The sequence below is a fragment of the Babylonia areolata genome, chromosome 10 (genome assembly GCF_041734735.1).
Source record: "Babylonia areolata isolate BAREFJ2019XMU chromosome 10, ASM4173473v1, whole genome shotgun sequence".
NCBI classification, from domain to species: Eukaryota; Metazoa; Mollusca; class Gastropoda; order Neogastropoda; family Buccinidae; genus Babylonia; species Babylonia areolata.
The window spans coordinates 17,564,977-17,583,617 of NC_134885.1; the positions used below are offsets into that span (position 1 = coordinate 17,564,977).

Sequence of the window (18,641 nt, forward strand, 5' to 3'; positions counted from 1 at the left end):
GTATCTGAAAATCAACATGGCAGTGAAAATGAATATGTATGAAAACTAGACTGAATAGGTCTTATACACTGACAGAGGATTCATGCACAACAAATACTGAGGCAAAATCAGCGTGTCATCTGCAGCTGCGACAAGCTCAGAACTCAAAAAGTCTTCCCGGATATAGAATATCCAGCTGCCATGCAGAAAGGAAACTTTTTTTCTTTTTTTTTCTTTTTTCCCATGGAAACCTTTTACAAAGAACACCAGTACAACTGAGGGACAAGTAATTTGTGCTTTAGTGATGCCAGCTGACTTAGTCATGAAGTAAAATCTTCCATTCACTGCTTCAGACAAATTCACCTAGGCTTTCAAAGGTATGTTTAGATAATCAGAAGTTGCCAAACACTTTGAGTTTGGAAAAAAGAGACATTATAAAGAAGATGAGCATTCTTCTGATCTCTTTGTTCTTTGCAAGAGTAACCGCCATTTACTTGTCAGTGTATGTGTCTTTTTATGACTGCAAGTGAATGTTAAATGGATGTTACAGATACATTTGGTTTGTTCCTGAATTTTGAGAGACTGTAGTACTGATACTCAAACTGAGGAGCAGAGGTGTTGTGGTGGTGACAGGTGATGATGTGTGGTGTACAGTGGTGGTGACAGGTGATGATGTGTGGTGTACAGTGGTATTGACAGGTGATGTGTGGTGTACAGTGGTATTGACAGGTGATGGTGTGTGGTGTATAGTGGTGGTGACAGGTGATGGTGTGTGTTGTACAGTGGTGTTGACAGGTGATGGTGTGTGCTGTACAGTGGTGGTGACAGGTGATGGTGTGTGGTGTACAGTGGTGTTGACAGGTGATGGTGTGTGCTGTACAGTGGTGGTGAGAGGTGATGGTGTGTGGTGTACAGTGGTGGTGACAGGTGACGGTGTGTGATGAACAGTGGTGGTGAGAGGTGATGGTGTGTGGTGTACAGTGGCGTTGACAGGTGACGGTGTGTGGTGTACAGTGGTGGTGATGGGTGACGGTGTGTGGTGTACAGTGGTGGTGACAGGTGATGGTGTGTGGTGTACAGTGCTGTTGTCAGGTGATGGTGTGTGGTGTACAGTGGTGGTGACGGGTGACGGTGTGTGGTGTACAGTGGTGTGGACCGGTGATGGTGTGTGAAGTACAGTGGTGGTGACAGGTGATGGTGTGTGGTGTACAGTGGCGTTGACAGGTCATGGTGTGTGGTGTACAGTGGTGGTGACAGGTCATGGTGTGTGGTGTACAGTGGTGGTGACAGGTGATGGTGTGTGGTGTACAGTGGTGTTGACAGGTGATGGCGTGTGGTGTACAGTGGTGTGGACAGGTGATGGTGTGTGGTGTACAGTGGTGGTGACAGGTGATGGTGTGTGGTGTACAGTGGTGGTGACAGGTGACGGTGTGTGGTGTACAGTGGTGGTGACAGGTGACGGTGTGTGGTGTACAGTGGTGGTGACAGGTGGCAGAGTGTGGTGAACAGTGGTGGTGACAGGTGAGGGTGTGTGATGAACAGTGGTGGTGACAGGTGATGGTGTGTGGTGTACAGTGGCATTGACAGGTGATGGTGTGTGGTGTACAGTGGTGGTGACAGGTGACGGTGTGTCGTGTACAGTGGTGTTGACAGGTGATGGTGTGTGGTGTACAGTGGTGGTGACAGGTGATGGTGTGTGGTGTACAGTGGTGGTGACAGGTGACGGTGTGTGGTGTACAGTGGTGGTGACAGGTGACGGTGTGTGGTGTACAGTGGTGGTGACAGGTGATGGTGTGTGGTGTACAGTGGTGGTGACAGGTGACGGTTTGTGGTGTACAGTGGTGGTGATGGTGTGTGGTGTACAGTGGTGGTGACAGGTGATGGTGTGTGATGTACAGTGGTGGTGACAGGTTATGGTGTGTGTTGTACAGTGGTGGTGACAGTGTGTGGTGTATAGTGGTGGTGACAGGTGATGGTGTGTGATGAACAGTGGTGGTGACGGTGTGTGGTGTACAGTGGTGTTGACAGGTGATGGTGTGTGGTGTCCAGTGGTGGTGACAGGTGACGGTGTGTGGTGTACAGTGGTGGTGACAAGTGATGGTGTGTGGTGTACAGTGGTGGTGACAGGTGATGGTGTGTGGTGTACAGTGGTGTTGACAGGTGATGGTGTGTGGTGTACAGTGGTGGTGACAGGTGACGGTGTGTGGTAAACAGTGGTGGTGACGGTGTGTGGTAAACAGTGGTGGTGATGGTGTGTGGTGTACAGTGGTGGTGTTTGGGTGATGGTGTGTGGTGTACAGTGGTGGTGACAGGTGATGGTGTGTGATGTACAGTGGTGGTGACAGGTGATGGTGTGTGGTGTACAGTGGTGGTGACGGTGTGTGGTGTACAGTGGTGGTGACAGGTGACGGTGTGTGGTGTACAATGGTGTTGACAGGTGATGGTGTGTGCTGTACAGTGGTGGTGAGAGGTGATGGTGTGTGGTGTACAGTGGTGGTGACAGGTGACGGTGTGTGATGAACAGTGGTGGTGACAGGTGATGGTGTGTGGTGTACAGTGGCGTTGACAGGTGACGGTGTGTGGTGTACAGTGGTGGTGATGGGTGACGGTGTGTGGTGTACAGTGGTGGTGACAGGTGATGGTGTGTGGTGTACAGTGGTGGTGACAGGTGACGGTTTGTGGTGTACAGTGGTGGTGATGGTGTGTGGTGTACAGTGGTGGTGACAGGTGATGGTGTGTGATGTACAGTGGTGGTGACAGGTTATGGTGTGTGTTGTACAGTGGTGGTGACAGTGTGTGGTGTATAGTGGTGGTGACAGGTGATGGTGTGTGATGAACAGTGGTGGTGACGGTGTGTGGTGTACAGTGGTGTTGACAGGTGATGGTGTGTGGTGTCCAGTGGTGGTGACAGGTGACGGTGTGTGGTGTACAGTGGTGGTGACAAGTGATGGTGTGTGGTGTACAGTGGTGGTGACAGGTGATGGTGTGTGGTGTACAGTGGTGGTGACAGGTGACGGTGTGTGGTGTACAGTGGTGGTGACTGGTGATGGTGTGTGGTGTACAGTGGTGGTGACAGGTGATGGTGTGTGGTGTACAGTGGTGTTGACAGGTGATGGTGTGTGGTAAACAGTGGTGGTGACGGTGTGTGGTAAACAGTGGTGGTGATGGTGTGTGGTGTACAGTGGTGGTGTTTGGGTGATGGTGTGTGGTGTACAGTGGTGGTGACAGGTGATGGTGTGTGATGTACAGTGGTGGTGACAGGTGATGGTGTGTGGTGTACAGTGGTGGTGACGGTGTGTGGTGTACAGTGGTGGTGACAGGTGACGGTGTGTGGTGTACAATGGTGGTGACAGGTGATGGTGTGTGGTGTACAGTGGTGGTGACAAGTGATGGTGTGTGGTGTACAGTGGTGGTGTTTGGGTGATGGTGTGTGGTGTACAGTGGTGGTGACAGGTGACGGTGTGTGGTGTACAGTGGTGGTGACAGGTGATGGTGTGTGGTGTACAGTGGCGGTGACAGGTGATGGTGATGGTGTGTGGTGTACAGTGGTGGTGACAGGTGATGGTGTGTGGTGTACAGTGGTGTTGACAGGTGATGGTGTGTGGTGTACAGTGGTGGTGACAGGTGACGGTGTGTGGTAAACAGTGGTGGTGACAGGTGATGGTGTGTGGTGTACAGTGGTGGTGTTTGGGTGATGGTGTGTGGTGTACAGTGGTGGTGACAGGTGATAGTGTGTGGTGTACAGTGGTGGTGACAGGTGATGGTGTGTGGTGTGCAGTGGTGGTGACAGGTGATGGTGTGTGGTGTACAGTGGTGGTGATGGTGTGTGGTGTACAGTGGTGGTGACAAATGATAGTGTGTGGTGTACAGTGGTGGTGATGGTGTGTGGTGTACAGTGGTGGTGACAGATGATGGTGTGTGGTGTACAGTGGTGGTGACAGGTGATGGTGTGTGGTGTACAGTGGTGGTGACAGATGATGGTGTGTGGTGTACAGTGGTGGTGACAGGTGATAGTGTGTGGTGTACAGTGGTGGTGACAGGTGATGGTGTGTGGTGTGCAGTGGTGGTGACAGGTGATGGTGTGTGGTGTACAGTGGTGGTGATGGTGTGTGGTGTACAGTGGTGGTGACAAATGATAGTGTGTGGTGTACAGTGGTGGTGATGGTGTGTGGTGTACAGTGGTGGTGACAGATGATGGTGTGTGGTGTACAGTGGTGGTGACAGATGATGGTGTGTGGTGTACAGTGGTGGTGACAGATGATGGTGTGTGGTGTACAGTGGTGGTGACAGATGATGGTGTGTGGTGTACAGTGGTGGTGACAGATGATGGTGTGTGGTGTACAGTGGTGGTGACAGGTGATGGTGTATAGTGGTGGTGATGGTGTGTGGTGTGCAGTGGTGGTGACAAATGATAGTGTGTGGTGTACAGTGGTGGTGACAGGTGATGGTGTGTGGTGTACAGTGGTGGTGACAGATGATGGTGTGTGGTGTACAGGTGGACAGCCAAGGTGATGGAGGTTGATGCCAGTCTGGTGAAGATGTACTTCCAGGCTGACAAGAGAACAGAGTGGATTTACCGTGGCTCCACACGCCTAGAGCCTCTCTTCAAAGCTCTGGTATTTCTATCACTGGAATATATTGTGGAACCTTTCTCTGAAACTCTGCTGTTTTTATTATTGGGATTTATCCTGGAACCTCTCTTCAAAACTATTTTCATCATAGAGATTTATCATGGAACCTCTCTGCAAAGCTCTGCTATTTCTGTCACTGGGATTTATTATGGAACCTCTCTTCAAAGTTCTGCTATTTTTATCATTGGGGTTTATCATGAAACCTTTTTTCAAAGTTCTGGTATTTTTATCATTAGTATTTATCGTGGAACCTCTTAAACTGGTATTTTAACACACTGTTTACATCGTTTACATGAAAAGTAATAAGCACACTATTCATGGTCATCAGATTTTTTAGTGTTTGTTATCACAACGTAGACAAATGTTGGAACCATGGAAGGTTGAAGCCAAGCTGTCATGGCCAATCATAAAAATCTGAAATAAACTGAAAATGTTATCCGTGCTTGTGCATACTCTACCTCTTTGAACCAGTAACAAGAAAGAGCAAGGGGACACACAGCCAGAAATGTACCTTTCCATCTATTGAAATGAAATAAGATGTTGACAGTTGGAGCATTGTGTGCAGGCCAACGCTGAAGCCATCAAGGCAGCGGGCACCTCCAAGGGCAGACGACTCAACATGGACACTAAAGGGAAGAAGAAACCCACTGTGGAGTACACCCGTGGTGTCTCAGGTGAAGATGACAGGAAAGGTGGGTTCATTATTTGTTCTTCTTCATCTTTTCAGTGTTGGTGGTAAGAGGCGATGCTGAAGCCATGCAGTTACAGTATTGAATATAGGGTGAACACCGGCTTGACACTTTGACTGACAGTTCAAATTATTCTTCTGCTATGATTTGTTCATGTTTTATCATGTGTTAGTGAAACAGTTTTTGGCTCTTAGTCTGCCATCTTGCCTGCTTGCCAGTTTTTGTGTGGGTTTTTTGTGAGATTTTGTTATGATTTGTCTAAGCCGGAAAGTCATGATGAAGACGGAAAATCTGAATGTTTGAGAGATATGGTTGTAAAACAATATAAGATGGAATCATTCTTTCCAGCACATAGCATTTGTTTGGACAAACACTTGTTTCTGATGATGAGCAGAAAATATGTTTTGGATCAGTGTACCCAGTATAAAAGTTGTTTTCTTATTTTTGTTTTTGGTGATTGTTTTGTTATTTAAACAAAGATGTATATGATTTTCATAAGTAAAATAAACCTCAGTGATGGACTGATGGAGCATTAGTATCACCCCATCCACTCCCCTGTGTTTTTTTATTTCCTTTTTAGATTAATAAATAAAGAAGAAGAAAAAAAGAAGAATAGGAATCATACCTGCACATAAACATTTTCCTACTCTCTTCTCATTTTTTTTTCAGGAGCACCGTAAAAGCCTGATAGTTACACCACTATCTCACACAGGAACAAATTAAAAAAACTTCAATTCATTTCATTCAGAAGTATGGAAGCTGCATTAGTATGAAGTTTACTACTTTTGACTCATTTTGGTGAATATGGCCATGTATGCCAATACATTTTGTAGACACAACTTCACAATAACAGCTGCACATACAGTAGTTCAGAATCAGAATCAGAATAACCATCCCAGTAAGAGAAATTAAGCATAGTAAAGATCAAGGATAAGCCAAGACATTTCATCACAGTTGTTGAACATTAAATCTGAAGATAATGCCCATTAATGAACTCCCACACAGATGGGAAAATTGAATTATGCTTTCTGAATTAATTAAAAAAAAAAAAATTTTTTTTAAAGGAAACAAAAGTTTACTGCTTTGACAAGTGTTGTCATGTATTGTGAAGCTGACCTTTTGCACAGTATTATTTTCAAGAGACAAGTTGTTTGGTCATAGTTATTCATGTCATGTTACTGTTGTGGAAGATTTAGCTGTTGTACAGTTTTTGTCTTGTTTGTGAGCCACAGTGTTTTCCTTGTCACCTGAGCTTCAAATAGTAAGATTTTATTGTTCTGAGTTGTAATCAAGTCCGCCTGAAAAATATAAACGAAGCAAAAGAAATGCGTAAGCATCATGTACAAAGAGTGCCTGAAAAATATGAACGAAGCAAAAGCAATGCTTAAGCATCATGTACAAAGAGCTTTCCCCAACGTATCATCAACTGGGAGAGGCACCTTGGCACAGTTAGGCATTGGATTTGTGATCCAGTGTTCACCAGTGATCAGGCTTTGAGGCCATGTTTTGGCAGTTTACCCACTACACCCTGGTGTATGGAAATGGGTACCAGACCTGTTGGGGAAGGCTAAAACCAGTGGAAGGAGAGGATTGGGCCCCGCCTTCCTGTGCCATGCTCCAGACACAGTGGATTGCACTGCCCTGATGACCATGAAAAGCTATAGGATCCTTTACTTTTCTTTTAAAATCATCAGCTACCTCAGCGGCAGCCCCCACCATGATCAGCTTACTGAAGCCTAGCAGCAGGCCGCCAGGATCCATGTCTGGGGGGGGAGGGGAGAAGAAGCGGCCAGTGGCCAGGAAGAGCACCGGGAACAGTGAGTTCCGGCCCAGCAAGGCCCCACGGTCATTGATCGCCGAGGACAACTTCCCAGGCACACTGGAAGGGTGGGAACCTCCATGGCTCAAGATGAACCGGCGCCACGCTAGCCAGCAAAAGAGACCCCAGAGTTCAGGTCAGATAGTGGAGTGAAAGGATGCTCTGTGTGTGTATGTGCGTCTGTGTGTTCGTTCTTTTTCTGTTATCCACATCTATCCACAACTGTGATTTCAGAAGAAAATCCTTCACCTTGCCCACCCCACCCATGCTTTAAGTCATCACTACTTTCCCTGTTCCTCTCTCCTCAATTAGCTTAAAAAAGAATATAAACAAAATAAAAAAAACTAAGTACTAAACTAGTCAACCAGTAAATCTACAAGAAAGAGCCAATGGGGCTCCTAATGAAATTCTGAGTGTCTGTGTATGTGTTTGTGTGTTCATGCATTTGTGTGTGTGTGTGTGTGTGTGTGTGTGTGTGTGTGTGTGTGTGTGTGTGAGAGAGAGAGAGAGAGAAGGGATTTTTTCATGTATGGGATTTGGAACATCTGCAGATTTTTTTTTTACAAATTGTTGTTTGTTATATTATTCTCTGGTGGTGATGTTGTTCCCTCTTGCCATGAATTTGTACTATATTGTGTTCTCTGATGCTAAGACATGGACAGATGAATAATAGATGATACAGTGGTGGTCTTGAATTGATATTGGTTGTATGTGTGTGTGGACATGTGTGGTGTGTGTGTATGTGTATTTGCATGTGGTGTGTGTGTATGTGCTTGTGTGTGAATGTTTGCATGCATGTGTTGTGTGTGTGTGTGTATGTGCGTGTGTTTGTGTGTGTGTGCATGCATATGGTGAGTGTGTGTGTGTGTGTGTGTGTATGTGTGTGTGTGTGCATGTGTGTGCATACATACGTGTGGTGTGTCTGTGTTTTGTATGTTTATGTGTACATGCACATATGTGATGTGTGTGTGTGTGGTTGGGGTATGTGCACAGAAAGCAAAGGCTTTGAAGCCAGCAGCATCAGCAGCAACAAGCAGGGCCGTGACATGGCAAGTGTTCTGCAGGAGAGGCTGGCCTCGGCTGCTGACATCAACGAGTGTGGTGAGTATACTTGTGATCAGACCACTTGTGACATGGAGGTCCCATGGCAGAATGGGTCAGGCATTGGACTACTGATCAGTGTTCACCGGTGATCAGGGTTTGAGGTCTCGTTCCACAATGGTGTTGTGTCCTTGGGGAAGGCTTTTTTACTCCGACTCTCCTCCATCCACCCAAGGTGTGAATGCGTACCTGACTTTAGTCAGGGACAGGCATGAGATTTTTCCGACTATAGTCGGATTTCTTCCCCTCTCTCTTGAGTCTCCTACCAGTGCTGAGGGAAGGGAGGGGGCGGGGGGGGGGGGGGGGGGGGGGGTACGAAACCACTGTCAATGACTGTGGCAATTTTCGCATTGAGCCAAGACACTGACCACTAGCTCTAGCTGAGAATCCTTGACTGCTGAAAGTGATATAACCAGTCACAGACCCAACCCCTCTGTTGCGCCCCAACCCTCCTGGGATGGGACCTACCTTCTCACACAGAAGGAATCAGGAACTTGAAAGGGTAAATAAAGTTTTATTACACGACAAACAATTGCAAATACAAACAAATGACAATAAAGAAAACACCCAAACAAAAAGTATACTGTCACAAACTATGGTATACAGCCCTCATGCAATCAAAGTACACACATACACGCGCACACACACATACACACACACATACTCATGATCACACACACACACACAAACTAGGATCCCAAGTGATGACGAATGATGAAAGTCGATGTCCCTTCTGGGAACGTGAGGGAAAGAAGGGAAGGGGATAAACACCAATCTTGACCTCTTCCACCTACCCCTACCGCAGACGGTGAGCGGCACTGTTGAGGGGGCTGGCGGAAAAGCTGGAGTGATGAAGTTCGACAAAAGATGATAAACGACGATGCTGCGACAAGGGACGATGAGGGACGACGATGAGAAGATGGACGCACGGGTGATGTTCGGGAAGGGTCAAAGGACGCAACTGGGCTGGGAAAAGGGAAACAAGGGAAAAGGGACGAAAGGGAATAGCTGGGCTGTAACGTCCACGCTCAGCCCAGGACGCTATTGGAGTCTGGCGAAGGGACGCTGCCAGTCTGTCGTCCCAGCCGACTCGGGCGGGAAAGGGAGATACCAAGAACAGGAACAGGAACAAGAACAGGAACAGGCCTAAAAGGCCAATATTACTATGACAGTAATATCACAAACTAGCATAAACATCATAATAACGATTTTAAGACTTAATTCAATTACGTAATAAGAAAATCTGCTTTAATCACTGCACTTGGCAAACACGGCTCAGTTCCAATAGGTGGTTTATATAAAACCCAACCAAATGCAAAACAATAACTACTACTACCACTACTGCCACCACTACCACTTCTACTGGCACTACCACCACCATTACTTGGGAAATGAAATTATCCGAGACCTATTACAATACGGGAAAAATTACAACAATGAATTTTACTCAAAATCCCCCATAATACTAGGACGAGTAATGATTTAATACAGTGCAGCAAGAAAATCAATTAACCACGTATAACATCAAACAAGCTAGCAAACCACTTTTACACTTTACAGAATCATTTCGAAAGAGACCCCTTCCTATTTATCCAATGTAGCATTCACACACACAAAAAAAGAACGAGAACATTTAAATGTTTAACTGAAGATAAATACTGGCTACTTACATGGAACAACTTGTTCCCCTGGTGGACTTGGCTAGTCAGGAAAACCCAACTTCACCACACACAGGTGTTATACACAACTGGGCAATACATATTGCCACACCCAGAACATCCACATGGATGTTACTCTTGAGAGCTCTGCCGCGCATCTGACTTCCAAAAACCAGTTTTGAAAATTCAGCTGATGCTGCCCTGAGTACAGCTTAATGGAAAAATAAAAACCCAGCACGTGAAAACCCAAGAAATGACACGATATGAAACTCCAGCACAAAACCAACAGGCGTTCGAAGTTTATACATTATACAAATCACACAGGCACACGAAATAGGAAAAAGGGTCAAAAGGTAAAAAATGTCATCCATCTCGCGACACATCCCCCCACTAAGACAAAACTACACGTTTTGTTATAACAGCAAAGAGCGAGATGATTTTTACCACAGACAGGAATCAAAGAATTAAGATTATCAAATCAAATATTTAGCACCACTTCTGGGTATTTTACCTTATCACCTACCGAAATCAATATGTACCTACAACCTCTTTCTGAAGCTGGTGTAAGAGGACACACCAAACCCTCGACCACACTTCTGAGATGGTTCATTCAGTACAGGCGCCTTTTCCTGAGGGGCTTTCTCTATGATACCTCGAGGAGTTGTTCTTTGGCACTGGCCACAGGAAGAACAATATCTTCTGATGTCAACACACATGCCAGGCCAGTAAAAAGAACGCCATACCCTTTTCAGAGTTTTCTTGGCAGCCATGTGTCCTGTTCTAACAGACTCATGGGCAAGGTGCATGACTTCATCTCGCAGGGGCTTGGGAACAACAAGCTGGCTGTACGATCCTGTAGGTCCTGAGTAACCACGGTAGAGAAGCTTCTTCCTCTTCTCGAAGTGTACAGTACACCTCCCAACCTTGAACTGTTACCCAGACTCTGCCTTCTCGCGCACCCTCTTCAATGAAACATCTTCTTGTTGCATCTGGAAAACTTGCTCGGGCCCAATCTGTCCAATCAGTGGCTTTGATGCATGCAAATGTTTTTCAGAGACCTGCCTTTCGTGTGTCATGGCTCTGGTTCCAACGGATCTTACCTCAGGAACAACACTGTACACTGGGACTCGACACTCTCTGCCTGGCTCAAGCTCCACCTGATTCCCAATGATGACAGGAACAAAAGAGTTTTCCATTACCAAAGCTAAGGCTTTGCCGGTAAAGAAAGGTGACTCCAGCATAACATGGGCAGTGTCACAAAGCTCTTGGTGCCCCGTTGATGCCAGTGTGATGCACTTCTTTTTACCAGTACACATTGCAGGAGAAACCAGTGCACTATCCACTATCAGAGAATCGGCCCCGGTATCTCTCAGTGCTTCTACCTTCCTCCCGTTCAAACGTACCATGCAGCGAGGGTGGAAAACCTTTGCACTACACCTTTTGCAAAGTGCAGGAACCTTTTGTACCTGTTTTCGTGGCGAGCTTAACACCGTAGCCGCCATTTTGCAGCCTTTTTTCATGTGACCTGGCTTTTTACATTTGAATCATAAACCCTTCTCCCTAGCAACCCTGAGGGAATCTGATTCTAAACCCACTGATTTGGAGTCCTTAACTTTGTCATTTCCCTGACCTTTACTAGAGCTGCTGGAAGTGCCAGACATCTGAACCTTCCGGGTGGACTTCTTGGCCTCAACGACGACGTCAGCAGCTCGAGCCGCTTCCTGGACATTGGCTGGTTGTCGCTCTCTGACCCTGATGGCTAAATCAGTGGACAGGGTCTCCATGAACTGCTCAGCTATGATAAGGTCTCTCAAATCCTCAACCTTGTTTACATCCTTATTGGATAAGCTGGCCCATTTCTGGAAATAACCGTCCAGTCTTACAATAAATTGTTCGAAAGTTTTGCCTGTTTCTTTACGAGCCTCTCTAAACTTCCGACGATAGCCCTCTGCTGTAAGGTTAAACCTTTTCATCAGTGCAGCACAAAGACTATCATAGTTATTCTGTTCTTCAGGATGGAGGGCAAAGTAGAGGGATCTTGCAATACCCGTAAGGTAAGGCAGCAGGTGACTTGACCACGTTTCCTTTTCCCACCCCTGTAGCTCAGCTATCTTCTCGAACTGGTTTAGGTAGTCGTCCACGTTATCTCTATCCTCTAAGGGATTCAGTTTCAGACCCTCAATTCTCCTTTCCCTTCTCAGCCGTTCCTCATCTTCATGCTTCCTTCGAGCCTCTTCAGCCTCGATCCATCTCTCCTGATGTACTATGTCAGCTTTCCTTCTTTCATCTTCTCGGTCTAAAAGCAGTTTCCAGCGCTTTTCTTCTCTCTCTTCCTGCATCCTCAGTCTCATTTCTTCTTTCTCTTCCTGCATCTTCAGTCTCATTTCTTCTTTCTCTTCATGCATCTTTAGTCTCATTTCTTCTCTATCCTGCTGAGCCTGTAGGAAATGGATCAACACTGCGGACATGTCAGTGGCTGGAGCTGAAGCTGGACTGAAATGTGAGCTGGGATCAGTCTTGATCTCTCGCTCCACTTCTCTCTTACCAGGTCTTACAGAACCAACCACCTGACTAATGCCTCTTGATCTACCCCTCCCAGCTGAACCCTTCCCATACCTGCTGAGAGGTGTTTCCTGCAATGGAGTTCTGGGACCTAACTGCTCTTGAGCCAGATCCCCAGATTCTACAACACCCTGTTTACTCGCCATTGCCATAGACCGTGTAAACATCCCAAAAAGTCTATGAAAACAAAAGGAAAATCAATCTGAGTCAAGACAACCACTTTAGTCTACAATCCAATTATCAGATTTGAAAATAACGCCATTTGAAAACAGTTAAGATATATATATATACGTAATGTATGGGGAAAAAAACAACAACAAAACCTTAACCTCTACACAACACAAACCCCAAAGTTCCTGAGCGAAATGAAAATCAAATACCCCGCATCTCCACCATTGTCGCGCCCCGACCCTCCTGGGACGGGACCTACCTTCTCACACAGAAGTTACACGACAAACAATTGCAAATACAAACAAATGACAATAAAGAAAACACCCAAACAAAAAGTATACTGTCACAAACTATGGTATACAGCCCTCATGCAATCAAAGCACACACATGCACGCGCACACACACATACACACACACATACTCATGATCACACACACACACACACACACACACACAAACTAGGATCCCAAGTGATGACAAATGATGAAAGTCGATGTCCCTTCTGGGAACGTGAGGGAAAGAAGGGGAGGGGACAAACACCAATCTTGACCTCTTCCACCTACCCCTACCGCAAACGGTGAGCGGCACTGTTGAGGGGGCTGGTGGAAAAGCTGGAGTGATGAAGTTCGACAAAAGATGATAAACGACGATGCTGCGACGAGGGACGATGAGGGATGACGATGAGAAGATGGACGCACGGGTGATGTTCAGGAAGGGTCAAAGGACGCAACTGGGCTGGGAAAAGGGAAACAAGGGAAAAGGGACGAAAGGGAATAGCTGGGCTGTAACGTCCACGCTCAACCCAGGACGCTGTTGGAGTCTGGCGAAGGGACGCTGCCAGTCTGTCGTCCCAGCCGACTCGGGCGGGAAAGGGAGATACCAAGAACAGGAACAGGAACAAGAACAGGAACAGGCCTAAAAGGCCAATATTACTATGACAGTAATATCACAAACTAGCATAAACATCATAATAACGATTTTAAGACTTAATTCAATTACGTAATAAGAAAATCTGCTTTAATCACTGCACTTGGCAAACACGGCTCAGTTCCAATAGGTGGTTTATATAAAACCCAACCAAATGCAAAACAATAACTCCTCCTACCACTACTGCCACCACTACCACTTCTACTGGCACTACCACCACCATTACTTGGGAAATGAAATTATCCGAGACCTATTACAATACGGGAAAAATTACAACAATGAATTTTACTCAAAATCCCCCATAATACTAGGACGAGTAATGATTTAATACAGTGCAGCAAGAAAATCAATTAACCACGTATAACATCAAACAAGCTAGCAAACCACTTTTACACTTTACAGAGTCATTTCGAAAGAGACCCCTTCCTATTTATCCAATGTAGCATTCACACACACAAAAAAAGAACGAGAACATTTAAATGTTTAACTGAAGATAAATACTGGCTACTTACATGGAACAACTTGTTCCCCTGGTGGACTTGGCTAGTCAGGAAAACCCAACTTCACCACACACAGGTGTTATACACAACTGGGCAATACATATTGCCACACCCAGAACATCCACATGGATGTTACTCTTGAGAGCTCTGCCGCGCGTCTGACTTCCAAAAACCAGTTTTAAAAATTCAGCTGATGCTGCCCTGAGTACAGCTTAATGGAAAAATAAAAACCCAGCACGTGAAAACCCAAGAAATGACACGATATGAAACTCCAGCACAAAACCAACAGGCGTTCGAAGTTTATACATTATACAAATCCATCCCCACACAGGCACACGAAATAGGAAAAAGGGTCAAAAGGTAAAAAATGTCATCCATCTCGTGACACCCTCCTCCCTCCAGTCATTCCACTTCCCCTTTCTTTCCTCAACCAACACACATAAAATGCCAGTAGAACAGAGACTACAGCTGAAGAGACCAGATGGTCAGTTATATTGGTACTGTGCAAACTTATGTACAAATAACATTTTCCTTGAACACACACACACACACACACACACACACTCACTCACTCACTCACACAGAGTTTAACACACAGAGAGTTGTATTTAAAGCAGTGCACATACATGAACTTTAACTCTTTCCTCCCATGTCCAACCCGACCCCTATTCTCAATCTCTTTGTCTGTCTGTCTGTCTGTCTGTCTTTCTCACATTCACACAGAGAGTTGCATTGAAACCACACACACACACACACACACACACATGAGACACGATTTTGAAGATCATGCCCCCCAAGGCTGACTTTACAGGTTTGGAAGTAAAAATACTTAAGGAAGAATAGGACTGATTTTTTGTCTTCTGTGGGTTGGAATACCTTAGCAGCATTGGTGGCCTGCAAGTGCAGATTTTATGGTTTGAAACTGAGAAAAACCTTCAGCGTTGCCCCATGGACCCCCACTGGGGGCCTTTTGCGGCCCCCAGGCCCCCATCTTTCAGACTCAATCACTATTTCGCAATCTCATGCCTGTGGGAAAGTTAAAGCAGTGGAAAGAGAGATTGGGTCCCGTCTTCCCATGCCAAACCCTAGACACAGTGAATACAATGAGTTCACTGCCCCTTGAGCTGTAAAAGGCTATAGGGATGTTGGAACATATTGTTTGGATGGCGGGGGAGGGGTGAGAGAAAAGAGAATTTATCCCTGATGAGAAAAGGGAACAGGACATTTTTCTGTCCAAAAATTGAATCAGTTATGTATTCTGCCTTGCATGTAGAGGAAAGGAGAAAGGGATGTGTTTGGACAGGTATATACTGAAAATAAAGCTGATCATTATGCTCAGCCATTTGATTTGACATTATTTTCTCCTATTCTATCCTTTGACAGAGGCTACAAATTAGTGGTTGCTGTTTTATCATGTTCTTATTGCTACATTACAACAAAACAATCACTGATTCAGAGTCTAAACTCACCATCTTGTAATAATAGACTATCAGTCATTAGATAGTGACACAAAAATGGATGATTTGGCAAAGATGTGACTTAAGGAAGTGGAACATAGTGTGATCTTTCTGAAGGAGGAGCTGGTTGTATCAGAGACTGTGTCAGCTGGAACAGTGGCCTTGTGGTAAAGCATCTGATTGGGAAGCGAGTGTCCATAGGTTTGAGTCCCTTATGTGGACTGGGATTTTTACTCCCTGTCCACTCAAACCTCAGTGGTTGTCTGGATGCTAGTCATTTGGACGAGATGATAAACCGCTGTCCTGTGTGCAGCATGCTGTTAGTCCACAGTGACAAAAGGGGTGTCACCGGAGATTAGAAAAGAGAGATAAACCACTTGCAGAAATTGCTGAAGCCAGGCAGCCTGCGCCGCGACACGCATTCATTATTCATGAGCTGCCTTTGCCCCGCCCAGACCAAAGGAAAGCGTCAGTCGAACGCAGTCTCCTGAGTGATTTTATAATTTGGATTACACCTTTTTTCCCTTTTCTGTTTGCTTCATCCCACGCAGATGTCAAACTCAATTTTGTTGTGAATAACATTCCTAAATATTTATATGTATTACTTTTATTTCCCTATCACCACAGCACCATTTTTCACGAGTCGAAAGATGACCCCCATTGCGGAAAACTATAATATTGGTCTTATCGAGATTCACTGTTTGTTGTAGTCTGTCTGTTTCTTGCTTAAGGGCATTTAATTGATTTTGTAACCCTATGGGTGTGTCAGACAAGAGAACAACATCATCAGCAAATAGCATTAACCCGTAAAGTGCGATGGGCCACGATCGTGGCTTTCCCGGTCAAGTGCGATGGGCCACGATCGTGGCTCTGTTTACGTTAGGTGTTAATCTGTTATGCCACTCCTCGCTAACATCCGGGGCTTGACCTCTATTTCAACACACTTAGTTGGAGAGTGTTGGGCTTCGTTATCGATCCACCTAAAGTTATTTTGAAGTCCGTTTTCACCACAAATATGAGTGAAACTGAGAGTGACCATGCTGAGGAGTTGAATGCAAGTGACACAAGCGACGAATCTTGGGCTGGAAATGACAGCGAAGCAAGTGAAGCTGGTAAGTTGATGACCTTTCGAACTTTGAAACCAGGCACAGTGCAAGCAATTGTGATGGATGATTTCATTTTTGGTGTCCGCCACAAAGGGGATGAGGGGTGGGAGTGGGGGAGGGGGTAAAACTGTGTGGTGGTTGTGTTTCTTATCAAAATAAAGCTAGCTGACTGGGATTTTTTAATTCTGGGCGTTCTGAATGTTGCAGAAATGAGTATCAATCACGTATTTACATCCTAGATCTATTTATTGGCATATCTGTCTTGTTTTTCATGTGTTCAGGAGCATGTTGAATAGGTGGGCGTGGCACAGATGGGTGTGTCTTGAACAAAGAAAGTTTTGCTACATATAACAGTGTCTAAAATGATGTGTAGGTTTCTTGTCTAGTTTATTTCAGTGGGGGAAAGCTCTGCTGATGTAGCTTTCTATACAAGGCTGATAGATCTAGGTTGAGCTTTTTATTATATTTTTGTTTTTACGATTTATAATTTTTGGTATTTGACCCCCCCAAATTTGAAACATTCATGAAATAAAATATGAAATGAACATAAAAGATAAGTAAAATAACCAGCAGTTCATTTCTCTGTTTGTTATTCAGACTCAGGCAGTAGTGATGCTGAAGACAGTGGTACTGAGGAGGAAGAGGGTGATGATGGTGCTGCACCAGTGCATGGCCTGTGGCTGCCTATCATCGGCGATGATGCTGGCCCTAATCCTATCCCCTTTACTGCTGTTCCTGGCCCCAAACATGCCCCTCCTCCTGATGCCAGACCCATTGAGTATGTGAACCTTTTCTTCACACCTGACCTCATTGACCACATGGTGGCAGAGACCAACAGATACGCTACCCAGTGGATTGCTGGTCACCAGCAACATCTCCAAAACAAACCACGATCCAGAGTCCATAAGTGGATAGCACAGGATCCTACAACTAGTGAGGAGATCAGAGCCTTTTTAGGCATCATTTTGAACATGGGTTTGATTAAAAAACCCAATCTTGCACTTTACTGGGACTCAACCCATAAGAGCCAAGAAACACCATGGTTTATTGAACACTTCAGTCGGGACCGTTTTCAGCTTCTGCTGAAATTTCTGCACTTTGCTAACAATGAAGAGGTGCCAGGCCAACAGGACCCCAACTACAAAACCTATAAGGTTCAGTTTCTGATAAATCATTTCAATCAGAAATTTCTCCACCACTACCACCCAGAGATGGATATCTGTGTAGATGAGAGCATGATTGGGTACAAAGGAAGAACCCCTCATCTGCGCCGGTTCATGCCCAACAAAAGACATGCCCGGTTTGGGATCAAGCTTTGGTGCTTGTCAGATAGCACAAATGGCTATTTGTGCAAATTTGAAGTTTGCAAAGGACCCCACAACCCTGCAGATGCAGAAAATGTCCATGGTGCAACTTACGCTCTGGTCCTGCGCCTCATGCGGAATGCTGATCTTCTAAATAGAGGTCACCATCTGTGCTTGGACAACTACTTCTCCTCTCCAGTGTTGTTCCAGGACCTCTATACTCACAATACCACTGCCACAGGAACTGTGAGGACCCACAGAAGGGGCCTTCCCCGAGATGCTATCACAAGAAGGCTGAGAAACCATCAGGTGACAGAGAGGCGAAAAGGTGAGCTTTTGTGTGTGGCCTATCAAGATGGGAGGAGAAAACCTGTCCTGCTGTCAACACTTGCCACAGCTGGCTTCACTGAAGTGCAGAACAGAAGGGGAAACAGAATCCAGAAGCCCAATGTTGTTGACCTGTACAACAGAACAATGGGAGGTGTGGACCTTGGTGACGCCCAGCTATACATGTACCTGGCAGAGAGGCGGACCATGAAGTGGACCACAAAGGTTGCCTTTTCTTTGTTTGGCAGGGCAGTTCTCAACAGCTACCTGCTCTACAAAGCAAACACCAGTGACAACCCCAAGCTGTCTAGACACCTCTTCATGGTTTCTGTAGTTGAGAGTCTTGCTGGAGACTTCTACCCCCCTCGGAAGGTGGTGTGCCGACGACGCACAGCTGCAGAAATCCAAGC

The 18,641-nt window shown here is 45.7% G+C and overlaps 1 protein-coding gene across 4 annotated transcripts in view; it reads left to right on the forward strand.

The window, feature by feature from the left end:
- The window catches only part of LOC143286836 (histone-lysine N-methyltransferase SETDB1-like), a 107,401-nt gene that overhangs the window by 46,477 nt on the left and 42,283 nt on the right, over positions 1 to 18,641 (forward strand). For all 4 annotated transcript variants that reach the window (XR_013055864.1, XR_013055865.1, XM_076594664.1 and 1 more), the window contains exons 13-16: positions 4,475 to 4,595; positions 5,176 to 5,302; positions 6,994 to 7,254; positions 8,112 to 8,219. Coding sequence is in view for 2 of the 4 variants with exons in the window: in XM_076594664.1 (XP_076450779.1) it covers positions 4,475 to 4,595; positions 5,176 to 5,302; positions 6,994 to 7,254; positions 8,112 to 8,219 (617 nt within the window). In the remaining 2 variants the exon portion in view is untranslated. The remainder of the gene's footprint in view (positions 1 to 4,474; positions 4,596 to 5,175; positions 5,303 to 6,993; positions 7,255 to 8,111; positions 8,220 to 18,641) is intronic.